A 26,870-nucleotide genomic window follows, 5' to 3' on the forward strand; every position below is an offset into this window, starting at 1 on the left:
TAATTAGTTTTTCTCATAACCAGTTTTTAAACATGTAACCTTGCGTAGATATTCTCCCTAACACTGTGTTTGGTAGAGGAGAAAAGGGAGAGAGAGAAGTTGAAGAGAGAGAAATAGGAGAGAAGTCACACACTTCTCTTGTTTGGTTGTGGTGAGAAAGAGAGAAGAGAGAGTTAAAATCTGTGGGGCCTACTGTTTTTTCAGTCTTCTCATTGATGATAAGAAACAGGCGAGAGAGTTGCAATTTTTGCAATTTCCCAATTATGCCCTCCATTGCATCAAGAAAAGACAAAAACGTAAATATATAACGGAATGCTTGTGTAGGTGAAGTTTATCGCACTTTTAATTAATTTCATAGTAAAAAATCCTCAAAATAAATTAACTTAGCAACAAAAATAATATGAACCACACTTCCGTATAAAAATATTAACTTATTTTCTTACGTACTATAAAAAATTAACCACACTTCCGTACTATAACTTAATAAAAATTATTCATTTTTTAATTAATTCAAATAAAGATTTTAGTTAACGTTGAAAAAAAAAATGTATTCAGGTAATATAAGTTATTTTTTTCACAAAAGGGAACATAAATTATGTTTTCCTACTCCTAACAATTATTTAGTTTCTTTTTATTGTGTTTAAGGGTATTCTTGTCCTTTAAAAGAAATTACATTATTCTCTCTCTTCTATCTCTCTTATCTTTCTCTTCTACCAAACATTACATCAAATCTACTCAATTTCTCACCTTTTTCTCTCTTCTCAAACTCTCTCTTACCTATTTCTCTCTTCACAATTTCTCTTCGTAACCAAACACACCCTAAATGATTGAGGCTATTCAAGACTTTTTCAAAATCATTTTAAGAAAAACGATAACAAATGAAGCCTAAATTTGAGTGTAAAAAGAAATTATAGAATAAAAAAAAAATTCTAATGTTTTTTTTTTTTTATGAATAGTAAGCTAGAACTATGTCCATACTAGGTTGGGACCCTCAAAAGACCCATATCCTATGCCATTGGGCATGAGTAGAATATCTATGGTTAGTAAGTTCGATCAACAGAGAAGCTTCACCCTTAGTGAATGTGAAAACGATTGAGTTTCTTCCTCTGATTATCTATTCAAATATTGTGTAAAGGGAGAGCTTCGTTGCCATATTTTTCTTTCACCAAATCATATGGGATCAATTTAAAATCATTCTGCATTACGGGCATCTACGTGGAATAACAACCTCAAATTCTAATTTAAGTTAGGCTTTTATACGTGTTTAGTCTCTGCAGCTAGGAGTCATTTAAAAAATGGTCCCTGTATTCCTTAATCTTGGCATTTTGCCCTGCCAAAATTTAATCATTTAAAATTTCGTCCCTCAGGTCATAATCTCGCTGAGGTGGCAGTGATTAGCTGACGTGTCATGTGTTAATTGGGATAAGTGGCTGCTGACTCATATTTTTGACTTGAATGGACAAAAATGCCCTTAATAAAATCAGAACATGATGAAAGGACTATTTTGCCCTTGTCTTCTACCTCCTTCCACCTCTCCTTTTATTTGATTTGTTTGCCTAGATTCTTAGCAATTGTTCCAAATAAATCGAAGAACACAACATAGTCTGAAATTCGATTCTGAAAGCTCAATCAAAGGTAATCTCGTTCTCACCCAACCAAACCAAACGCCCTTACTTCCTCCTACCCGGTTTTGCTGTTCGTGCCTACACACCCCACTTGTTTCTCTCTTATCTATGCGTTGGTTGCGGCGTGTTTTCTAAAGCCTTTTTCTTCTTATTATTATTTCTTCCAAATCGAGATTCTCAACTTAATCCACTACTAGAGTTTACAAAAATGTTCTCTGCCAGGTAAATTATCCAACAACTTTGCTTAATGTCTCAAATGTTTTAATTCAATTCAATTGGGTTGCTGTTACTAAGGGGGATGTATTGGATTAGGATTCTAAGGGATTTTAAAAGACTTTTTAATTATGAAAAAGTCTTGTGGTATTCAATCAAGACTCTTTGCAATTTAAAAAAAGTCATGTGGTATTCAATCAAGATTCTTTGTCATTTTAAAAAAATCTTGAGGTATTCAATCAAGACTTTTCATCACTTAAAAAAAGTCTCATGGTATTCAAAATCATTCAAATTTCAAAGGATTGTTTAATAAATTAGATTTTGATGGATTTTGTGAGATTGTTTAGTGAAATTTTAACAAAAAAAATTCTTTTATGAAGACATAAGATTTCTTGGGATTGTTTTTCTTTAAAAGTTTTTACTATCTCTTTCTTATCCCTTCTTCCTTCTCTCTTCTCCCTTCCCTCTCTCCTCTCTCTCCTCTCTTTCCCTTCTCTCTTCGTCTCTCTTCTCTCTCTCTCTCTCTCTCTCCCTCCCTCCCTCCCTCCTCTCTCTTCTCCCCTCTCTCTCTCCCTTCTCTCTCTCTCTCTCTCACTTCTCTCTCTCTCTCTCTCTCTCTCTCTCTCTCTCTCTCTCTCTCTCTCTCCCTCCCTCTATCTCCTCTATTTTCTCCCTTCTCTCCTTCCTCTCTTCCCCCTCTCTATCTCTCATAAAAATAAAATAAAAATAAGAGCATGTATTCAAAATATTATGATAGAGAGTGTGTTGTAATCATTTCTTTTCAATGAGTACTTAAAATTCATAAAATCTTTTGAAATCTTATAAATCCATAGAATCCTTTAAAATCCTTTAAAATCTTATGATGTAAATCCATTGAAATCCAAATTAAAAATACTGATTGTCTTTTAAAATCATGAAAGTCATTAAAATCCTACAAAATCTTTTAAAATCTTTGAAGACTTTTTTAAGCAAAACTTGTCCTTCAAAATCCTAATCCAACCAACTTTTCTTGATTTTAAAACATGGGTTGCTTCAATTATTCCTTTATCATCATCATTCATTAGAATTGTGTGATCTTTTCCCAAGGGCAAAGGTAGTTGATATAGTAATAATGCATAAATAAATGGGTTGGACCTACACACTACTACACTGCAAATATCATCATCGTCACCATACCCTCTCCTTAGTATATTTAACTCTTCCTTCCCCCTCGTTTGTTGCAACCTTTGTGCTCCATTCAACCGTTTTGTTTTTTCATTCAATCACTACTACTAGATTGATGAAGAAGAAGAAGAATAAGAAGAAGAAGAAGAAGATCTATAAAGTATGTCATACCCCAAATTTTGACCACTTTGCTCTGTTTTTACCGATTTTTGTCCGTATTTTAAAACGGCTCAATTTCTCTTTTATTCGCTTTAACTAGCTAAAATTTCTTTGGTCGTTGTTTAATCATTTAAAATCTTTTATCTTGTTTTTTAAAGCAATTAAATTTTTTGTTCGGGCTTTATGTAGTTGAAATCGCTTTATATGTTTTTTAGGCATTTTTAATTTTTACGCATGCTTTTAAAATATTTAAAGCCTTTTATTCATTTCTTTTATAAATAAACTTTTTTAGGTAATTTCCTTTTTGTCCGCATGATTAAACCGTTTAAAAAGTTTTGTTCGTGTTTTAAAAACACTGCGAGTTTTAATCGTCTCAGTCGAAGTTTCGACAGCTTTAAATTTTATTATTATTTTTTATCACTTCTATTTTAGTTTACATTTCTATTTTTTATTTTAACCCTTTATTTGTTTTACTTTTATTGTCATTTTTATTTTGTTTTTATCAACAATTTGTTTTGTCTTGAGTCCACTTGTTACATTGTTATTGGTCCAAAGAGCATCCAAAGCATTTTCTTTCTCTCCAAGTTTCATTAAGGGCAGTTTAGTCCATTGCATCTCAGCACAACCCTAATTTTTCACACTATTTAAGAGGCACTTATTGCACAATGATTGGGGGCTAGCACTGATTTCTACACAAAAAACATTTTGGAATTTGCGGCAGCCACTAAAAATGGATCAAATCATCTTTTCTTTTCAAATTTTCCTCAAGAACAATCTTCAATAGAAAATTTCCAGCAACACATTTTTTTACACATTCATCATCAACCCACACACGAATTCACAATCATACAAACTTACTACATGATTTTCGAGATTCAAAGAAACTCATACATAACCTCAAGAACACATATCACAAAACAATATCATCATCCAAAATCCTCACAGATTCGTCATCCTCAAGCAACACATGTTCACATATTTCGGATCTGTCAAAGCAAACAGAACGGGAAGTAACAAAAACTCGGATCCGTCGTCATTCAAACACGATCACAAGATCCAGACCTTGAGTTCCAGTCGTTCAAACCGTGAAGCAAAGTAAGAAACGCGACCAAAGAGGAGGAGAAGCTGACTGAACCGAAATCAAAGGAAGAAGGAGACGTGAAGTAAAAGGAGCGCAAATCCGATCCAGAGAAGGTAATAAGGTAGTTTTGTTTCACTTCAATTTTAGATCTAGCATGCTGTGAATCTGTTTTCGATTTTATGAGTTCGGATTTGGAACGAGAATGAAAAAGGATTTTGAATGATGTAATTTGTTTTTGAGAATGGTGGAGTTTTGAAACTCCGGCACGGTGGTGCCACCACCGGCCACCGTGCCGGAAAACTTGAGCTAGCCGGAGAAGATGATATGAAAGGGGGCGGTGTAGTTGCTTCTTTGTGAGAGATGAGTGAACAAAATGATTTTAGTGAGAAGTTTTTGTTAAAAATGAAGAAAAACGTGAACTGCCACACTCTTGTATCTCCTTCCCTTGTACAATCATCCCACGCGCGCGCGTACGAGTTCCCTACCATGCTCCCTTGTATGTTAAACCCTTGATTTAAATCTGTGGCTGTGATGATTTGTTTCATGATTAAATCTGGACCTTCTGATTCATCAGACGGTCCAGACTTAATCTGCTTGAGCCAAACCCATGGACTTGCTCCATAACCAACCCATAACCTACTACTTGGATCCGGTTCAACCCATCCAAGATCCGGTAACCCAAACCCAGCAGGCTTGGCTTAAGACCAAATGCCTTCCCTCTTTTGTTTCTACAGTTTTGCTGTTTATGCCCTCTGATTACCTGTTGCACCTCTTCCTGCATTTGTTCGTGTTCATTTAACTCTTAAAAACAATCTCATACATTTCTTTTCTAATTTCCTTTCAATTAATGTTGTTTCAAGGCTTTAATTTCCATACCTTGTTTTATTTTTGACTCTTTGCTTTAAAATTTTGTCCCATATGCATTTTTTAAATATTTTGTTCATTGCTCTACTTGTGAATTTTGTTTTCAAGCTTTGCTTTAAAAATCATAACATCATTGCACTTTGTCCTAATGCTTTTAAAATTCTCATTAATCATGTTGCTTATCCTATGTCTTAATCGCTAACATTTTCGTTCTTTTGATTAGACTCATAGCTTGCATGTTCATACTTCTTATTCTCATTTCAATCGATTTTAGTGTGTATAACTAGGCAATGAATGTATATTTTTATTATTGGTTTGTAGCTTGGCAAAGAGGCCATAGAATGTATCTAGGAATTTTTTGTAATAATGTAGGTAACACAAGCACCGACACTTGCACCGACACTTTATTTACCGCTTTGTCTCGCTTTATTTTTCCGTTATAACGCTAGTTTTCCGTTAGTTAGAAAAACCTTTTTATCTCAAAAAAATCAAACAAGAAAAAAATCAAATTATTTTCTTAATAAACCTTGGATCCAAATCCAAGTTGTTTTCCCTTTTTATTTTCTTAATCAAATTCCTAAATGAATCTTAATTAAACTTAGACCAAATTTCGCAAATAAAATGAAACAACCTCACTTCTATTTTATTCTTCTATACCTTGAGGTCTCGCAACCATTCTCAAAATCATTTTCAAAATTAAATTAAAATCAACCTAACCCACAAAAATATTTTTTATAAGAGTGAACTACGGTGGTTTTGATCCCTTTTAAGGGTACGTAGGCAGAGGTTTTATTCCTTTCAAATCAATCAAATAAAAATAACCAAAACTCCTACTTCTTCTCCCTCCATTCTTTCACTCATACTTTAATCAATAATTTTTTCAAATAAAACAAAGTTAGAAAGAGGTTCTCACGGAGTACCGTGAACGACGCGGGTGCCTAACACCTTCCCGAATCGTAACCAACCCCCGGATCCAAAAAGGGTTTTTCAATCTCTTTTTCCCTTCCCAAGAATAAAATCGAGCAAGTCCGGTAGATTGAAGGTTCAAGTCCAATCAATGGCTTGATACCCGAAAATCTTGGTCTACAAAAATGGCGACTTCACTGGGGATCCTACGCGGGTTAAGCCCACCTTTCTTTCTTTATTTCTTATGCTTTATCATTTGTATATACTTTGTAGAATATTTTTACGTGAGTGGTGAGACAAAGTCCTATACCCGGACTTGAGTGAAACATAGGATATAGGACGGGGTAAAATCATAGTGACATACCAAGAGCATTCTTGGACCATGTTTACAAGTGATAACCCTACTCGGCGGAGGCCTCACGGAAGGTAGTAGTCTTGTTAACATGAGCATTCGTGTTGGCGTTATTACTTTCAATGTGAGTGTCCGGTGAAGCCGTGGACCCTTAGTAACCCTTAACCCCACTTGGCCTCTTTTTAGGACGTAGTGCGGAGACTGAACCAAGAGCATTCTTGACTTTAGTTGTCACGCGATACTACACTCAAACTAGACTTCCTTGTGGATGATATTGGACTAGGAGCATTCCTACGCACCGATAAATTTCATAAGGGTAGTTGTAATTTGGGAACTTGGTAGAACCCTTGTTACATGTGCAGTTGAAACCATAGTCCTTACCAAATGGCGTTGTGATCCCTAAACTCCAACTTTGTGGAACTTAAACCTCATCATGTATTCTATGTATTCTAGCATAATCATGCATACATGCATTCATTCATAAACCTTTTTTTCATCAAAAATTGAAGGACTTAGCCAAGTTATTTGTAAACATCAAAGGAATGGACCTTGTAAGAATGAACACCAAGCAATACAATTTCAAAAAAATCTTAACTAAGCTTTTGCTTTTGTTAAAGAACTTTGTCCTTGGTTTCGTTCTTACCCTTTGAAAAGGAAACCGATTGTAATATCTTTACAATTTTCAAATGAAATCGTGTTCCTCTACAATGTTTACAAATTAGCTTTGATAAGTCCTTCAAAAATTTTTTTTTTTTTTGCATAAGCATATCATGCATCATTTTGCATTCATAGTTTCTAGTCTGTGTCTCATATCTTGTTTCTGTCTACAAAAGGTCAATCCACCAATCTTCTCGCATCTACAACACTCGAGCAAATCAGAATGGATCATCTTGAACAAGAGAACCACAAGCTTCGTGAAGAGGTGACAACCCTCCGGGCCGAAAATGAGATTTTGAGGAACTTGGTATCTTTGATGACGGTTACACAGAGTCAGCCATCATCTCTTCCTATTGTCAGTACTCAAGCTCAGACGGTTGCTTCCACTACCCCGATTTCAACAGTGTTTGCTAGTACTCCTCAACATGCTATGCTGGAAGGTTATCTCTGGAGTACACCTCTAAGTTCTGGTGAAGTGTTCCGTCCTGGTGTCTCTAAGGTTCAAGCTCCTTTTGTGCAACAGACAACGCCTATCCCTCAATCAGGCCCTTTGATCCCTCAAGCCACTATGACTTACTCATCACCGTTGATTCATACTACTCATCAGGGCCATGTGCCAATCTATCACTCTGAAAATGTGGTTGCATACGACCGGATAGCTGAACTGGAAGAAAAGTTTGACAAAATACAGTTGGAATTGAAAGCTCTCCGTGGGAAAGAACTGTTTGGGAAAAATGCTTATGATCTTTGCTTGGTTCCCAATGTCGTGATACCACCCAAATTCAAGGTCCCTGATTTTGAGAAGTACAAAGGGAACACTTGCCCTGAGCTTCATTTGGTGATGTATGTGAGAAAGATGTCTGCTCAAGTAGGCAATGATGAACTCCTTATCCACTGTTTCCAAGATAGTTTGACTGGTGCTGCACTGATATGGTACATGGGTCTGAGCAATGATGATATCAAAACTTTCAGTGATTTGTGTGAGGCTTTTGTCCAGCGATATAACTACAACTTGCACTTGGCCCCAAACAGAAAGGAACTGCAGGCCATGACTCAGAATGACAATGAATCCTTCAAAGCTTATGCCCAACGATGGAGAGATGTCGCCGAACAAGTCCGTCCACGTCTAGAAGAGAAAGAGTTGACCGAGATCTTCCTGGAAACTCTGGATCCGTTCTATTTTGAGCATATGCTTGCAAGTGCATCTGGCAATTTCACGGATATGATGACCGCGGGCATGCGTATTGAAGATTGGGTTCGAAAAGAACATTTGATCAAAGAAGTTGTTCCCACTGATAGTTTAGAAGAGGAAGACCAGGAAATGAGTGTGGCAGAAAGTCAACCTCAACAACAGTATCTGGCTTATCACCCTGTTGCCGCTGTTATGTCTGTCACAAATGCTCTGCAAAGTTCGGGTTATCAACCCCAGTTTCAGCAATATCAACAACAGCCTCGACAACGGATTTCAAGGAAACGGATTGACCCTATTCCCATGACGTATGCAGAGTTGTTTCCAAAGTTGCTTGAAAGGAATTTGGTATATCCCAAGGCACCTCTGCCAATGCCAGCAAAGTTGTCAGCCCAGCATAGGCCCGACCTCTTTTGTGCTTTCCATCAAGGGGCACCAGGTCATGATATTGAGCACTGTTGTGCATTGCAGAAGATAGTTCAGAAGTTGATCCAGAAAAATCTCATACCTTTTGAAGAGTTTTGAATTTGAATATGCAAGTTAATCTGCTATCGGATCTTGGTATCTAAGGTTGATACGTGAAATGTTTAGCTGCAATTGGGTCTTTGCTGATGTTTATTTCTACTACTCATCTGTTTAATTAATATGTTTGTTTGTTGCTTTATGTCTTTCAAAAGAAAAATCCTTTCGTCCCACCCGAGACGGAAGTGAACTTGTTTAGGGCTTTTTGCTTTAGGTATTTTCATCATTAATTAAAAGGTCGCTTTGATCCCGGCTTTGTTTTTATTTTGTGTTTTTTCTGGAAAAAATGGTAATACAAAAAACCAAAAAAAATTCTTTTTCTTTAAATCATTTTCACATACCTGCATAATCATAATGTTTATATCAATAATCAAATCATGCATTAATAAACCCGTTGAACACTTAAACCTTGTACTCTCTCTCAACTTTGAGTTCCTTGTATCCGAGACTGAAGAGGAGTATGAAGAAGTTTCCAATGTGATTTCTCGCCTACTGGGGCATCTTGGCCATCGAAGCTGTGAATATCAAGAAAGATTGTTCTGAAGAGGACTTTCATGTACAAAAACTGGCACGAGATGCTACCATCTGCCTTGCAGGGATGTTATACTTCAAGTGCACACTTCAACAGGGGCAACCCCCCCACCATCCCTCAGTATACAATATAAAGGCAATGCTTCACATGGAGGTCAAAGTCCCGGCAACGGAAGTTCCAATGAAAGCTAAGCTTGATTGAATTTAAAAGTGTTAATGCCGTGTGCCATGGACAGTTATATCGAAAGGATAAAGAAAGTATTCGACAAAGAAGGCTCGTCCCCGTGAATGCCAAGAAAGTGGCTTTGTGCTCAAAAATATGTTGTCTGATTCCAGGGGCGAAGGAATGCCTAATTACAAAAGCATGGTGACAAGCTTGTATGTCCTGTGAATGTCAATGCAGTCAAGAAATACTTTGTTAAAATGAAAAGCTCGATAAGTTGCAAACTTGAAAAAGCGGCTTAGGCAAAAAAGAGCGTCTCGATGGATTGAAAACCCGAAAGGGTGGTCCATGCAAAAATTAGAGACATGAAGAAAGAAAATAAAAAATCAGCTCGATAAGTCGCAAACTTGAAAAAGCGGCTTAGGCAAAAAAGAGCGTCTCGATGGATTGAAAACCCGAAAGGGCGGTCCATGCAAAAGTTAGAGACAAAAAAAAAAGAAAAAGAAAAATGTGTTTATCCTGATAGGTTGAAACCCGCAAGGGCAACCTATGCAAAAGTTAAGGATTATAACAAAGTAACTGCATCTGGTCGGACATGACTCACTTGGGGCACTTCAGCCAACAAAATACCGCCAACTCATGGCGAGGTAACTGCATCTGATCAGGTATGATTCACTTGGGGCAGTTCAGTCGTCAAAAGCTTCTTCAGATTTACGGCGAGGTAACTGCATCAAATCAGATATGATTCATCTGGGGCATTTTCAACTGTCAAAAGAACCTTCGACACGAAGCATCTGCAAAATCAAAGACTCAGAACAGTGAAATTCAAAGTTGTTAGAGAGCATAACGGTTATTGTGTTCAATGTACCTTTCCCATATAATTACCATTTTCCAAACTTTTAAAATCTGTGGAGCTACGCCTTTGGCAGGTCACCACTGTTTTACATTTAATTTGAACCTGTGCCCATTTATTTGAAATTCTCATTTATTCTGTTTGCATAATTTTCTTCTATTTTTGATGTGAATACTTAAAGCAAAAATTTAAAACTTTTTTAATTGTCTTTTGAAAAGCATAAACAACAGGTACATCTTCTTTGAACTTATGAGCAGTAGGAACATACATCAACATTCGTCTCAAGGACAGTTAAACTCTGCAAGGTAAACATGACCAAAAGTTGTGAGATGACCTCTGTCAAAAAAAAAATAATAAAAAAATAAAAAAAGAAGAATACAAAAAAAAAAAAAAAAAGCTCGCTAAGTTGAAAACCCGAAAGGGCGGCTTAGGCAAAAATGAGCGTCCCGGTGGATTGAAAACCCGAAAGGGCAGTCCAGGCAAAAATTAGGGATTAAAAAAAAAAACAAACAAAAAAAATGAACAAAAAATGAAAAAACAACAAAGACAGAGGCATCACAATTTCAAGTGGGTTCAATGGAAGAATGCACTTTGTGCTAACTTACAAATGGCGACTTCTGTCAGACTTTGATTGATGGGTTTTATCTCGAGAAATGGCAACTTGTCTCTATGGTTTGAAGAATGGCGTCATCTGCCAGTGCTTTGATTGATAGTGACTGCTGCCTGTGGTTTGATCAATGACATCTTTTACTTGTGCGTCGATTGATGGGTCTTTATCTCAAGAAATGACGACTTCTGTCAGGTTTCTGATTGGCGGGCTTTACCCCAAGGAATGATTACTTCACCATCAACTGAAACACTATATTGGGTCATATCCCCATCAGCAGTTTGTTTGTTGGGTGGAATCCCATTAGCGGTATAATTAATGTGTCATTACCCCTTCGCGGTATCATTAACGGGTTGTTACCCCTTCAACAATATGATCAAGGGGTTGTTATCCCTTCAAGTGGTTTGATCATGGGGCTTTCTCCCCTCAGCAGTACGATCAATCGGTTGTTATCCCTTTAAGTGGTTCGATTATGGGGCATTCTCTTTGCAGCAATTGGTTATTGGGCCTTCCCCCCCTTCAGTAGTTGATCATGAGCTTTACCCCGTCAGCTTGGTTTGGATATGGGCTTTACTCCATCAGTTTGATTTGAATATGAGCTTTACCCCACCAGCTTGGTTTGAATTTGGGTTTTTACCCCATCAATGGTTAAGAATGCGGGTTTTACCCCATCAGCGGTATGAAAGGCTTTACCCCATCAGCTTGGTTTGAATTTGGGTTTTTACCCCATCAATGGTTAAGAATGCGGGCTTTACCCCATCAGTGGTTTGAAGGGCTTTACCCCGTCAGTGTTTGGTTCATCCCCAATGATGTTATCCCCAATGAAGGGTGTCGGATGCTTGCAACATGATGTCGGGCCACTTTCTTCGGACCTGCCCAATCTTGTCTCAACAGTCTCACTATTATACTGTCAAATAAGTCTTATATGCATTCATTCATCCATGCATACATAGCACGCATACAAATATCATTCACACATAGTTGCATTATTTTCCTGCGTCTTACTCCAATACACAAGATGTCAATCTCAAAGTGTCTAATCCATAAATGTCACCAATCAGTATGTGTTCAAGTGGCAGGTCCCATCAAGTAATCACTTTACCGATACCAATTAGTATATTCGTCTTTACCACGGCAGTTGGTAATAGACAAGCTTTATCTTCCGTTCTTTCGTCTTTACCACGGGCAGTTGGTAATAGACAAGCTTTATCTTCTGTTTAATCGTCGTTACCACGAACAGTTGGTAATAGACAAGCTTTATCTTCTGCATTTTCGTCGTTACCACGGGCAGTTGGTAATAGACAAGCTTTAATCAGCATTTTCGTCTTTACCACGGCAGTTGGTAGAAGACAAACTTTATCTTCCGCATTTTCATCATTTACCACGGGCTGTTGGTAATTGATAAGCGTTACTTTCCACCTCAAGCTTTACTTTTGTCTCAAGCTTTATGTTCAGTCTCAAGCTTTATCTCCCGTCTGAGCTTTATCTTCAGTCCAAGCTTTATCTTCCGCATTGTCATCGTTTACCACGGGCTGTTGGTAATTGATAAGCTTTACTTTCCATCTCAAGCTTTACTCTCCGTCATAAGCTTTATTTTCCGTCTTAAGCTTTATTTTCCGTCTCAAGCTTTACTTCCCGTCTTAAGCTTTATTTGCTGTCTGAGCTTTATCTTCCGAGCTTTACCGCCTGTTCAAGCTTTATATTCCGACAAGCTTTATCATCTGTATTTTCGTCTTTACCGCGTCAGTTGGTAATAGACAAGCTTTATCATCTGTATTTTCGTCTTTACCGCTTCAGTTGGTAATAGACAAGCTTTATCTTCTGTATCTCCGTCTTTACCACGGGCTGTTGGTAATAGACAAGCTTTACTTCCCGTCTCAAGCTTTATTTTCCGTCTTAAGCTTTATTGCCCGTTCCAAGCTTTATCTTCTGTATTTTCGTCTTTACCACAGCAGTTGGTAAAATTCAGGCTTTATCTTCCGTATGTTCGTCTTTACCACGGTAGTCGGTACTAGACAACTTTTCCTTTTCTCCCCGGTGACCTATCAGTTGGTTCCCCAGTCAGTTTATTTTCGTCGTCTTTGCATTCATACTTGCATCACATGCATTCATATCATTATATTCAACGCATTCTCAGCGTTCCAACTGGTCAATATTTGGTGTACTTAGTATTTAAGTCTCTTCGACCCGTTGATTTTAAAATTTAATGTTTTAAATCCCCGCGACGAAGAAACTTAAATAGGGGCATCTGTCATACCCCAAATTTTGACCACTTTGCTCTGTTTTTACCGATTTTTGTCCGTATTTTAAAACGGCTCAATTTCTCTTTTATTCGCTTTAACTAGCTAAAATTTCTTTGGTCGTTGTTTAATCATTTAAAATCTTTTATCTTGTTTTTTAAAGCAATTAAATTTTTTGTTCGGGCTTTATGTAGTTGAAATCGCTTTATATGTTTTTTAGGCATTTTTAATTTTTACGCATGCTTTTAAAATATTTAAAGCCTTTTATTCATTTCTTTTATAAATAAACTTTTTTAGGTAATTTCCTTTTTGTCCGCATGATTAAACCGTTTAAAAAGTTTTGTTCGTGTTTTAAAAACACTGCGAGTTTTAATCGTCTCAGTCGAAGTTTCGACAACTTTAAATTTTATTATTATTTTTTATCACTTCTATTTTAGTTTACATTTCTATTTTTTATTTTAACCCTTTATTTGTTTTACTTTTATTGTCATTTTTATTTTGTTTTTATCAACAATTTGTTTTGTCTTGAGTCCACTTGTTACATTGTTATTGGTCCAAAGAGCATCCAAAGCATTTTCTTTCTCTCCAAGTTTCATTAAGGGCAGTTTAGTCCATTGCATCTCAGCACAACCCTAATTTTTCACACTATTTAAGAGGCACTTATTGCACAATGATTGGGGGCTAGCACTGATTTCTACACAAAAAACATTTTGGAATTTGCGGCAGCCACTAAAAATGGATCAAATCATCTTTTCTTTTCAAATTTTCCTCAAGAACAATCTTCAATAGAAAATTTCCAGCAACACATTTTTTTACACATTCATCATCAACCCACACACGAATTCACAATCATACAAACTTACTACATGATTTTCGAGATTCAAAGAAACTCATACATAACCTCAAGAACACATATCACAAAACAATATCATCATCCAAAATCCTCACAGATTCGTCATCCTCAAGCAACACATGTTCACATATTTCGGATCTGTCAAAGCAAACAGAACGGGAAGTAACAAAAACTCGGATCCGTCGTCATTCAAACACGATCACAAGATCCAGACCTTGAGTTCCAGTCGTTCAAACCGTGAAGCAAAGTAAGAAACGCGACCAAAGAGGAGGAGAAGCTGACTGAACCGAAATCAAAGGAAGAAGGAGACGTGAAGTAAAAGGAGCGCAAATCCGATCCAGAGAAGGTAATAAGGTAGTTTTGTTTCACTTCAATTTTAGATCTAGCATGCTGTGAATCTGTTTTCGATTTTATGAGTTCGGATTTGGAACGAGAATGAAAAAGGATTTTGAATGATGTAATTTGTTTTTGAAAATGGTGGAGTTTTGAAACTCCGGCACGGTGGTGCCACCACCGGCCACCGTGCCGGAAAACTTGAGCTAGCCGGAGAAGATGATATGAAAGGGGGCGGTGTAGTTGCTTCTTTGTGAGAGATGAGTGAACAAAATGATTTTAGTGAGAAGTTTTTGTTAAAAATGAAGAAAAACGTGAACTGCCACACTCTTGTATCTCCTTCCCTTGTACAATCATCCCACGCGCGCGCGTACGAGTTCCCTACCATGCTCCCTTGTATGTTAAACCCTTGATTTAAATCTGTGGCTGTGATGATTTGTTTCATGATTAAATCTGGACCTTCTGATTCATCAGACGGTCCAGACTTAATCTGCTTGAGCCAAACCCATGGACTTGCTCCATAACCAACCCATAACCTACTACTTGGATCCGGTTCAACCCATCCAAGATCCGGTAACCCAAACCCAGCAGGCTTGGCTTAAGCCCAAATGCCTTCCCTCTTTTGTTTCTACAGTTTTGCTGTTTATGCCCTCTGATTACCTGTTGCACCTCTTCCTGCATTTGTTCGTGTTCATTTAACTCTTAAAAACAATCTCATACATTTCTTTTCTAATTTCCTTTCAATTAATGTTGTTTCAAGGCTTTAATTTCCATACCTTGTTTTATTTTTGACTCTTTGCTTTAAAATTTTGTCCCATATGCATTTTTTAAATATTTTGTTCATTGCTCTACTTGTGAATTTTGTTTTCAAGCTTTGCTTTAAAAATCATAACATCATTGCACTTTGTCCTAATGCTTTTAAAATTCTCATTAATCATGTTGCTTATCCTATGTCTTAATCGCTAACATTTTCGTTCTTTTGATTAGACTCATAGCTTGCATGTTCATACTTCTTATTCTCATTTCAATCGATTTTAGTGTGTATAACTAGGCAATGAATGTATATTTTTATTATTGGTTTGTAGCTTGGCAAAGAGGCCATAGAATGTATCTAGGAATTTTTTGTAATAATGTAGGTAACACAAGCACCGACACTTGCACCGACACTTTATTTACCGCTTTGTCTCGCTTTATTTTTCCGTTATAACGCTAGTTTTCCGTTAGTTAGAAAAACCTTTTTATCTCAAAAAAATCAAACAAGAAAAAAATCAAATTATTTTCTTAATAAACCTTGGATCCAAATCCAAGTTGTTTTCCCTTTTTATTTTCTTAATCAAATTCCTAAATGAATCTTAATTAAACTTAGACCAAATTTCGCAAATAAAATGAAACAACCTCACTTCTATTTTATTCTTCTATACCTTGAGGTCTCGCAACCATTCTCAAAATCATTTTCAAAATTAAATTAAAATCAACCTAACCCACAAAAATATTTTTTATAAGAGTGAACTACGGTGGTTTTGATCCCTTTTAAGGGTACGTAGGCAGAGGCTTTATTCCTTTCAAATCAATCAAATAAAAATAACCAAAACTCCTACTTCTTCTCCCTCCATTCTTTCACTCATACTTTAATCAATAATTTTTTCAAATAAAATAAAGTTAGAAAGAGGTTCTCACGGAGTACCGTGAACGACGCGGGTGCCTAACACCTTCCCGAATCGTAACCAACCCCCGGATCCAAAAAGGGTTTTTCAATCTCTTTTTCCCATCCCAAGAATAAAATCGAGCAAGTCCGGTAGATTGAAGGTTCAAGTCCAATCAATGGCTTGATACCCGAAAATCTTGATCTACAAAGTAACATATATTTTCTCTTCTTATTTGTCTTCTGATTATGATATAAAGTAATATATATACCTGATAGCCATGGTAGAAAACTGTTGTAATTAGAGGGTCTTATCTTATCTCAGTGTAAGTATATATGTATATGTCACATGAAGTAAGGCTTTCCTTTGCCTTCAAGCTACATATATATTGCATGTTCTCCAATAACATAACAATCAGTGGCGGTGCCACATACAAGTGAGGGGATGCACATGCATCACCTGGATTTTCAAAATTTACACATATGCTGCATGTATTTTATCTATTTGAACCTCCTGATCTTTTTATATTGAACCTCCTGATTTTTTTATATTGCATCTAGTCAAAAGATTTTGCACCTATAACCCATATGAATGATACGGCCCAGTTTAATTACTTGCGTTTGATACTTCCTTTTTTAGTTTTTCCTATCTTAAGACACTTACTTGCTTTTAACTACATGCTTTTGATCCATTTCTTTTATATATATAATTTTTTTTGAAAGGATGCATTTCTTTTTATACTATTTTCTTATTAATAATTAAATTCACGTTGAAGTAAAATTGAGGTACTTTCGGGATCAAACACAATTCCTACAAGTCATTTGAGAAGCCTTTATCACTAAACCAAGTATGTTCTTGTGTTAAGATTTTGCAAACATAATACTTAATATTTCATATTTTTTCATAACTTAATCCTCCTTCCATCCTAAATTATATGCATAAAAATTCACTTTATTTGTCTCAAATCACAAGCAAAAAAGACAAGCTTTTACCCTATTTAGTCATGTTGTTTACAAACAAATCATATTTCCCAAAATACATTTTTACTTATTTTCATGAAATTAAATACAAATTGTACTTAATTAACTCTCCCTCCTATTTTACTACCAAAAAATCAAATCCTCCCTCCTATTTTCTCCATAACCAATAAGTAACCAATGAAAATTATTTTTACTTCTTCTTGTGAAATTTATTTCGAGTAGAACACAAAAAGATTACACCAAATTATTATCTTTTAATTTTTCTATTAAGCGTGAATTGATTATTTTTTTCCTTATATTAATTATTATGTTTTAATTTTTTTATTAAGCGTGAATTGATTATTTTTTTCCTTATATTTTATGACGTAAGGAATATGTCTTTCTCCATATTTTATTCTCTTTTTTTTTGTTTCCTTTTTTTCCTATTCCACTTCAAGAGACTATAACTATAATCACTTGGACTCAAAAAACTATGATCACTAATTGCTTATTTTTTGTGATATTCATTTTCATATTCAAACTTTCATGTGATAAATATTGAAATTAGTTATTTGATTGAAAAAAAAAGTACAAGTTTATAAATTTAAATAAATGATAAAATTACAAGAAAAAATAACTACATAGATTTTTGGTATCTCTAATGAAGTTAAAATACCTGAACCCCCTGATCAAAGATCCTGGCTACGCCACTGATAACAATGGTGCTTGATTGATTTCAGCATCGTTTTCAACACATTGTTTGGTCTTAGCACAAACGGCAGGGAGTCTCTCTTGACGATATTGCTTACCAAGAGGTAATATTTTACTTCTTGATTTTGCTATATTGACCCTCTGTTGTGTGTATTAATCTATTTCATCGCATTGGCCTTTAACTAGTTCTTTTCGTTGTGGGTTGTCAGTCCCCAAAGGCTTGGTGGCTTGAACTTTACAACCAATGACGTTGGTAAAGTTCTTGCAATAGCAGGTACATTTTTCACATCTCTAATTCTGTTGGTGTGTATTAATTTTAGGCAAAATGTTGTGTTAATTTTTTTTTTTTTCAGCAAAAAACATTATATCTTTTTATGGTTATTTCTGGATCTAATAGTTCTTTTATTTGGTGCATTGATTTGATCTCACTGTTTAATTAGTTACTGCTTCATTCATACAAATCTTTTAATTGGTCGATCAATTTAAACATTATAAGTGTTCATATTCATGTATTGTAGTTGGATTCTTTTGTCATTTTTAATAAAAGAAAAAAACGAAAGCTAGGCAAGTACATATACAATTGATTATTTTGATGCATACATTTTCCTATTGTTGTAGTGGCATACTGTGTGAACTTTTGAATAGTATCAAATTTAGAATTAGTTCCTTTGAGTTTTCAACAAAGATTTACACTTTTACATTTTGTGGCAGATTTGTTACAGTTAAAACTATGTGATCATTGACCGATTATAGCTGTTAGGCAAAGATCTAAATTTGTTTTGTGAATCTGATTTTCTAAGGTCGAAATGCAACCTATGATCTTAATATAACAACTCCAATTTATTAGAAGCAGTGACACGCCATTTTTTTTTTTTTTTACATAGAGCAAATTCAGATTCTTACTTCATATATATGCTTCTTAACTGCTGTCTGCTGAACCATTTAGGTATTGTTATGGTGATTTTCCAGCTGATCATGTACCCATTATTGCAAAAACGTTGTGGATATGTTAACCTTTCTCGCATCGCAGGGGTTAGCTTTCACCCTATATGGCAATTACTGTGATTCAACATTTTATTGTTTGTTTATTTGAAAATTGTCTTGTTATTTGACACACAAAACATGTAGGTATCATGCATACTCCTCCTGCAATGTCACCCCTTCATAACAAAGATGTCTGGCTCCACACAATTCATTGTGATAACCTTTGTTTTCACTCTGAAGCAGTGGCGGAGCCAGGAAATTTATGGAGCCTGGGCGAAAAATTTATCGCAAATTTACATGTGACATAATATATAAACAGTCATAAATCAAAATAAAAGAGGTTTCTCATCTTGTCAACAAAAGTACAATTTAAAATAGGGTTATTAATTGAAATTGACCATGTAATATACGTGAAGTCTGAAAAATTGACCTTATAATTAAATAACATGTATTCTGAACATATAATTCGAGATTTTTATTATTTATAACTCTGTAATATACGTGAAGTCCAAAAAAGCAACCAAGAGATTGAATTTTTTCATGATTTCTTAGAGGCGAGTTAAGAACGTTAAAATAGAAAATATTATAAATTTTCGACAAAGGACAAATTAATTATGAATTTTTAAAGTGTCAAAATCTCAAAAAACAAAACAACTGAAATCTCGACCTATAAATCGAATTTTGAGCTCATTATTTGCAGAGACATCTATAAAAATACATAAAAAGGATTTGTAAAGTTTCATAGCATTTCGAAGTCGTTTAAATTTATTTTGATTTTTCAACCAAAACGTGCAAAATTGAAATTTTGTTCCGCGTAAGCGTATACTCACAAGTCAAATTTAGTTCCTTAATTTTGTAGGCATGACTAGAACATGATAAGAACCTTCACAATGAAATTTTGTAGTTTTTAAACGAGATACAAATTAATTATAAATTGTTTAAGAAATTCATAATTATGAAGGAATAAAAATTCATAATTAATTTATCATTGGTCGAAGAAATTTAATTTTTTGTGTAAAGCTATATTTTAACGTGCTAAACATGTATGAAAAAAATAGTGAAAAAATTCAACCTATAGGTCACATTTTTAGACTACGAGTATAATATAGGGTGGTCAAAAATAAGAAATTCAAGTTACAATGCTAGAATATATGTTTTGTATTTTATAGGGTCATTTTTCAGACATAATGTATAGTACAGGGTCAATTTGAACAATTAACCCGTTAAATTAAGAGAGATGAACCCGTCAATAGTGTGCTAAATAAAATTAGGAGGTAAATATCTTTTCCGAGCCTATTTGCGTGTGAGAATTTTCAGATTTTGCCCAAATTTTTCTTTTTGTAAATGTGTTAATGGGCTTTTGGGTTGGGTCTAATGTGCAAAAATTATCGATTGAGCCCGGGCGACCGCCCGGGGTCGCCGGGCGGTGAAACCGCCCCTGCTCTGAAGAGTCTTATTTCTGTAAGTGCAGATCTCCCTTTATGTAGCCAATCATGATTTATCAGTGGTGCACCTCTCTCTTTATATTGCCTGACTGTATTCTTTTTGCTGGACTTAGGAGACACTTTCAACTAATTTAACAACTCTGCAAAATACAATAGTGGATGTCGATAGAGTTGGAGATTTTTGCAATCACATTCATGGAATTTGGCTGATTCCACTTCAAACAATTTAAGCCTTGATCATCTTATGCATAAATTTGGGTTGGATACCTTCCCTTGCTGTCTTTGCTGTCACAACTTTGGTCATGGTGTGCAACACACCTTTGGCCAAAATGCAAAAAGGCTTGCACTCCAAAATTATGAATGCTACAGATGCAAGAATGAAAATGACATCAAAGACCATGAAGAACATAAGAATTTTAAAGTTGCACTCATGGGAGTTAACATTCATGCAAAAACTTCTCCGTATGCAAGTTCAGTTGTAGACACTCTTCTGGACAACTCCAACTTCGGTTTCTGTTTTCACTTTTTGGGCTTTTATATTTGTCAAAACTGACCTAACTACGGCCATGACCCTAACATCTCTTGCAACATTCTTAAAAGAACCAACTAATAATATGCCTGAGCTTAGGTCCATGATTACTCAAAATGAAGTATCTGTTGATCGAATCCACAAGTTCATAGAAGAAGAAGAAGATCAAAATTGATCCATTAATAGGCATGCTTCCGAATCTTCAACGGTTTCTATTGAAATCAAGCCAGCAGAAAATGTAAGATTAGAATCAGATTCCATAGTTTCTTTTGGTAGAGATCTTAGATATGGTTTTATATCTTTAACGATTAATTAATTGCTTCATCTTATTTTCAGGATCGGCAGGTCTTGTAGCTACTTATGATTTGAACCTGACTGTGCTTCAGACTTGGGTGATATTGATTTTTTTCAATGTCGAGAAGAAAATATCAGTAGAGATAATATAACATTAGCACGCAGAATTCCTACTGTCGGTGATATTGATTTTGGTTTAGTCCTCGATGAAGGTACACGAAGAACTAAGTATATGATTATAAAATGATAATAAAACCAAGGAAAACATAATGCTATCTGGTGGGTATATCATTCCATCCATGAAGATTTAACCTGGGAGTACGTGGAGGGATGAACCATGTGTAGAGCCAGATAATATAAAAGCATATTACTTATATCAGTGTGATGTAAGCATATATGTCACATTAAGTAAGGCTTTCCTTTGCCTTCAAGCTACATATATATTGTATGTTCTCCAATAACATAACAGTGCTGCTTGATTTATTTCAGTATCGTTTTCAACACATTGTTTGGTCTTAGCACAAACAGCAGGGAGTCTGCTGGCGAAATGGAAGCATTTAAAATGATTGGCCCTTTTGGTGGCGGTGCATGTTATTTCTTCCAGGAATTTCAAGATCATTGTTAAGATCATTCAAAAAAAAAAGAAGGAAGAAAGAAGCACTTGAAGTTCAAGATCATTTGTCAGGTTTATTATTCTAACAATATCAACAATAGTAAGAAAGAGTTGGGAACAGAGAGTGAAAGAAAGTGCAAATCAACTCAAATGGAAGGACAAGCACTATTGAACCGCCATTCTGATGAGGATTGCTCTGGGTGTAAAGTGGAGCAAGGCAAAGAGTTGGGAACAGACCGTTCCTTTCAAAACGTGTCTTTAATATGGATCATTATCATTTCTGCTTGTAAGTATTGGACTATTTAAAATTATTGTGTGTTATTGAAAACTGTTTTGAGTTGATTATGTTTGCTAAGTTTGCTAATGATAGAAACCACTTTTTGGTTCATCATTGTTTTGTGATTTTGCTTTGATGATAGAAACCACTTCTATATTTCCTTCTGATGTTTTTTTTTTTTTTTTTAATTTATCCTGCAGCATTGCCAATATCCTCGCTTTACACCTACTTTTACTTCATGGTGAGTTTAAATTTTTTGATTGGAAGAAATACATTGTTACCATTCACATTCTTCATTTCATGGCTCTCACGTCGATTATTCTATTTTAGGGCAACTTAGTTGTATGCCCCTGGCTGCATGTTTATCTCATATAATATAATTATCTGAAGAAAGCTGCAATGAAGGAACCTTCGTGAATCATTGTATTATGACAAGGCATGCTATATTACCATTCACATATGGCATAAGTTAAAACTTAACCTCTATTTGATACAGTGAAAAATTTAGATCATCACAAAATTGCACACTGTTTAGATACATCTTTATGAGATAGAAATACACACATTCAAGCTCTTTAAGTAGTCTACCAAAATGGGTTTTAAGAACCAAGTAGATATCATAATTGGTCATCACTACAGTTTTTTCCCATCTTTTACCTTAATTTATAAATAAATCTCTTTTAGTACCTTTGTTATTGCTTATGCAATGTCTTTTGTTTTTTATTGTCGTGACCTTGCTTTGAGAAATGTCATTCATCCGGACGTGTCGATTAATTGTGTGTTGTGTAATGAGGTGGTGGAATCTACTAACCATCTTTTTTTCAATTGTCACTTTGCGAGTTCCGTGTGGTCCCGGTTGATGACTTGGTTGAATTGTCATTTTGTAATCCCCATAATCTCTTTGTCCATTGGGAGTGTTGGAGGGTGAGGGGTGGTAATAAAAACCGGACGAGAGGCTTGTGGTTGATTTGGCTTACGACGATTTGGGTTTTGTGGAAAGTTAGGAACGATAAAATCTTTAAAGGGGTCACACAAGAGGTGGATGAGGTTGTGGAGGTGGTGAAGGTTTTAGCTTGGCGTTGGGTGTTGGAAAGAATGAATATTCCGGTGTGTCTTTATTATGAGTGGTGTTGGGATCCCATTTTTTGTCTCGGAAGGGTTAGGGTACCGATTTAAGGTGCTGCTTGGTGCTGGTTTCCTGGCTGTAGCAGGTCTCTGTTGTGGATTTTGTGGCGCGCCTGTTGTGTCCTGTAGGTTCAGTTGTGCAGTAGGTGTGGTGGTCATTTTTAGCTGTTTGTTTTAGGCGCTGCAGTGTTAATTGGCTACTTGTTTGTTGGAGCGTTCTCTACAGGGGCTAGTTTCGGCTGGGGTCTTGTTCCCCTATTGCTGATGTGCGTTTTTTTTTCTGTTTTGTGGCACTGGTGTTGAAGCACAGCTATGCGTGCGGCAGTTGAGCATGTATAGTTGTGCTTCACTATTTTGGTGTGTTGCTTGGGCTTAGGCTTTCCGTCTATATGCGGGGTCTTTTTGTATACTTGGTTGCCAATCCGCGGTTTAATGCTTTTTGCATTTCCGTTGTGAATAAAATTTGCTATTGCAAAAAAAAAAAATTGTCGTGGTGCTTAACATGTCTGAACTCACAAGCGTTCTTGATGAAATGAGAATTTGTCTTATTTCCTTAATTAATCTCCTGTCCAATTGCATGTTGCATAGACTACAGCTTTATATTGGTATTTCAAATAAAGTTTTAATATAAATAGAACTATGGTATTATACACCTACCTTTATTTCATGATGAATTTAAATTTTTTTATTGGAAGATTAACATTTAATAAATATTTATTTTCAGGTAAAAGATTTCCATGTTGCTGATAGGGATGAAGACATCAATACATTTGTTGGCTACGTGGGTAAGATTTCTTTTCAGACTTCCATTCTTTGATGGCTTCTACCTCATTTATACTAATCCACACAGAGAACTGCAAAAATGTTGTAGGTTCTGCATTTATGTTTGGCAGAACTATTTCATGCTTTGGGGTATGGCATCTGATCGCATCGGTAGAAAACCTGTTATAGTTATGGGGCTTTTCTCAGTGTAAGTATATATGTCACATGAAGTCATGCTTTCATTTGCCATTAAGCTATAATACATGTTGTCCTATAACAAAAATGGTGCTTGCTTGATTTCAGGGTCCTTTTCGACTTGTCTTTTGGCTTTAGTCCAAATATAAAGATGGCTTTCATATTCAGATTTTGCCTTGGATTTTTAAATGGTTCAAGTGGACCTATGAGGGTGCTTTTTTCTAAACCTCAACCGTTAAAGTTTGAATTTGTATCATTTTATGGTTATATGTTATTCTAATAAGTAACTAATAGCTTCTACTGATATATGTGATCTTGCTTTAACAGGCTTTTTCAAAAGAAATTTTCAGAGAGCACGGTTATGGAAGCAAACATGTATGCCTCTGTAACCTTTGTTTAATATAATTAATTCAAATTCATTGTAATTAATTCAAAGCGTGATCTGATTTCAGGTCTGTGCAGCTGCGGGAGTAGCCACAGTCCTTGGTTCATCATTGTCGGGTTATTTGGCTCAGGTGAGACGGTTGATACTTCAAATTCAATTCAAATTGGGGATTGGAAAGAATAAATTTTGGAACCAATCTGCTATGTTTAAATAAAACATTCAAGTCTATAGTTTCTTTAATACTTTGTGAAATTTCGTACAACAATCGGTGGAGAAATACCCACACATATTCCAAACGGATTCCATTTGGGACATGTAAGTAGATTCAATTTTTTCCTTTACTCTTTAAATTTCTTTTATACTTTGTTGTTGTGCTAAGTTTCATTTGTCAAATCGTAAATCTCATTGCAGGTTTCCGTATTTATTGCCTAATTTGGTAAATTTGGCTTTTGCAATTGTAGCACTTATCGTTGCTTACATTTGGTTTCCGGTATGTATCTTAAGTTCCTCTACCATTTATAATTTTGCTCTCTTCATGTTGTCTGACTATATATATGGACAACCATACACACACACACACACACACACACACACACACTTTCAATAGAACTGTTTTAAGATATCTGCATCACTGCAGGAAACAATTCACAACAAAAATTGCAGCAGGAACTCTGCAGGTGAAGTGGAAGCTCATGAAGTTGGAAAGTTATTTAAAAACTGGGACTTCGGATCATCTGTCTTAGTTTACTATATTTTCTCTCTTGACGATATCGCTTACCAAGAGGTAATATTTTACTTCTTGATTTTTCTGTATTGAACCTCTGCTGTGTATATTAATCGATTTCATTGCATTGGCCTTTAACTAGGTCTTTTCATTGTGGGTTGTTGGTCCCCAAAGGCTTGGTGGCTTGAACTTTACAACCAATGACGTTGGTAAAGTTCTTGCAATAGCAGGTACATTTTTCACATATCTAATTATGTTGGTGTGTATTGATTTTAGGAAAAATTTATATATTTTTTTCAGCAAAAAGCATTATATCTTTGTGATTATATCTGGATCTAATAGTTCTTTTATTTGGTGCATTGATTTGATCTCACTGTTTAATTAGTTACTGTTTCATTCATACAAATCTTTTAATTGGTCGATCAATTTAAACATTATAAGTGTTCATATTCATGTATTGTAGTTGGATTCTTTTGTCATTTTTAATAAAAGAAAAAACGAAAGCCAGGCAAGTACATATACAATTGATTATTTTGATGCATACATTTTCCTATTATTGTAGTGGCATACTGTGTGAACTTTTGAATAATATCAAATTTAGAATTAGTTCCTTTGAGTTTTCAACAAAGATTTACACTTTTACATTTTGTGGCGGATTTGTTACATTTAAAACTATGTGATCATTGACCGATTATAGCTGTTAGGCAAAGATCTAAATTTGTCTTGTGAATCTGATTTTCTAAGGTCGAAATGCAGCCCTATGATCTTAGTATAACAACTCCAATTTATTAGAAGCAGTGACACACCATTTTTTTTTACATAGAGCAAATTCAGATTCTTACTTCATAGATATGCTTCTTAACTGCTGTCTGCTGAACCATTCAGGTATTGTTATGGTGATTTTCCAGCTGGCCATGTACCCATTATTGCAAAAACGTTGCGGATATGTTAACCTTTCTCGCATCGCAGGGGTTAGCTTTCACCCTATATGGCAATTACTGTGATTCAACATTTTATTGTTTGTTTATTTGAAACTTGTCTTGTTATTTGACACACAAAACATGTAGGTATCATGCGTACTCCTCCTGCAATGTCACCCCTTCATAACAAAGATGTCTGGCTCCACACAATTCATTGTGATAACCTTTGTTTTCACTCTGAAGAGTCTTATTTCTGTAAGTGCAGATCTCCCTTTATGTAGCCAATCATGATTTATCAGTGAAATTGATGGTGCACCTCTCTCTATATTGTGTAAGTGCAGATCTCCCTTTTGGCTGGCAGACATAGTGCAACAAGTTTTAGCAATACAACTTTTTTTGCTCTCATCTAGTTTTCTTCCTTAATTTTAGCAAAGGGTTTTCATTCTGCATAACAATGTGGTACTAGGATTTTGTTTAATTCCTAAATCCTAATTGGTCATGCTTAATTTAATAGAAGTTCAAATTTAAAAAAAAAAATGAGTTTTGGCTCTGAATCAAGTTGTTATCAATATGTATTTAATAGAAGTTCAAATTTAAAAACTCATGAGTTAATATGTAGTATGATTTTAATTGTTGCAAGATAGAATTGATTTGTTTTTGTTCCTGTTATCAATCCGAAACAAACATGTCACTGTCTATCCTTGCTTCAAACCTCTTGCATGCATAATTTTTGCCTCTTTGCTAATTTGTTTATGTGCTACATGCAGTTATATATTGTGATTACTACAAATAAAACACTCCTTCTCAGTTTAGGAAAAGAAAATGCCACCTTCTATTATAAGAGACGGTGCATAGATGTTCATCTGAGGCATGTCTTTAGAACTTTATTATCAACTCCAATTAAAAACACATATATTAAAAATTAAAAATAACTGAATGTGTTTTGGGATATATAGCAAGTAGCTTAAAATTCTTTCATTTACTTTGAATGT

General features: G+C 35.3%; 2 protein-coding genes across 22 annotated transcripts; both read left to right on the forward strand.

Moving 5' to 3' along the window:
• Positions 1-1,567: 1,567 nt before the first annotated feature.
• Positions 1,568-26,574, forward strand: LOC146940078 (protein ZINC INDUCED FACILITATOR-LIKE 1-like). 21 transcript variants are annotated; one of them, XM_085753672.1, is made up of 22 exons: positions 1,568-1,847; positions 17,655-17,729; positions 17,812-17,899; positions 18,572-18,657; positions 18,754-18,851; positions 20,061-20,070; positions 20,168-20,821; positions 20,920-21,285; positions 21,367-21,776; positions 21,968-22,008; positions 23,617-23,677; positions 23,764-23,862; positions 23,958-24,060; positions 24,177-24,224; positions 24,302-24,364; positions 24,500-24,549; positions 24,646-24,724; positions 24,872-25,018; positions 25,101-25,188; positions 25,844-25,929; positions 26,026-26,133; positions 26,220-26,574. In XM_085753672.1, the coding sequence occupies exons 12-22, from the start codon at positions 23,795-23,797 to the stop codon at positions 26,286-26,288; spliced, it is 909 nt and encodes a 302-aa protein (XP_085609798.1). In that variant the 5' UTR covers positions 1,568-1,847; positions 17,655-17,729; positions 17,812-17,899; positions 18,572-18,657; positions 18,754-18,851; positions 20,061-20,070; positions 20,168-20,821; positions 20,920-21,285; positions 21,367-21,776; positions 21,968-22,008; positions 23,617-23,677; positions 23,764-23,794; the 3' UTR covers positions 26,289-26,574. The 21 variants fall into 21 exon arrangements, with proteins under 21 accessions (XP_085609798.1, XP_085609796.1, XP_085609804.1 ...); XM_085753670.1 differs by having other exon boundaries at positions 17,835-17,899; XM_085753674.1 differs by lacking the exon at positions 1,568-1,847 and adding an exon at positions 2,840-3,162.
• Positions 3,159-15,903, forward strand: LOC146940079 (uncharacterized). Its single transcript, XM_085753668.1, has 2 exons — positions 3,159-4,355; positions 7,198-15,903. Exon 2 carries the CDS (start codon positions 7,245-7,247, stop codon positions 8,733-8,735), a length of 1,491 nt encoding a protein of 496 aa, XP_085609794.1. The 5' UTR covers positions 3,159-4,355; positions 7,198-7,244; the 3' UTR covers positions 8,736-15,903.
• Positions 26,575-26,870: the final 296 nt, after the last annotated feature.

This window comes from Medicago sativa, chromosome 3 (assembly GCF_051527215.1).
Source record: "Medicago sativa cultivar Bolivia chromosome 3, Bolivia_mono, whole genome shotgun sequence".
In the NCBI taxonomy this organism is placed as follows: Eukaryota; Viridiplantae; Streptophyta; class Magnoliopsida; order Fabales; family Fabaceae; genus Medicago; species Medicago sativa.

Coding starts and splice junctions, on each gene's coding strand:
- LOC146940079 (XM_085753668.1), top strand. CDS start 7,245: ATGGATCATCTTGAACAAGAGAACCACAAGCTTCGTGAAGAGGTGACA.
- LOC146940078 (XM_085753672.1), top strand. CDS start 23,795: ATGCTTTGGGGTATGGCATCTGATCGCATCGGTAGAAAACCTGTTATA. Junction 24,061..24,176: donor GTTCAAGTGGACCTATGAGG/GTGCTTTTTTCT, acceptor TTGCTTTAACAG/GCTTTTTCAAAAGAAATTTT. Junction 25,930..26,025: donor ACCTTTCTCGCATCGCAGGG/GTTAGCTTTCAC, acceptor CAAAACATGTAG/GTATCATGCGTACTCCTCCT.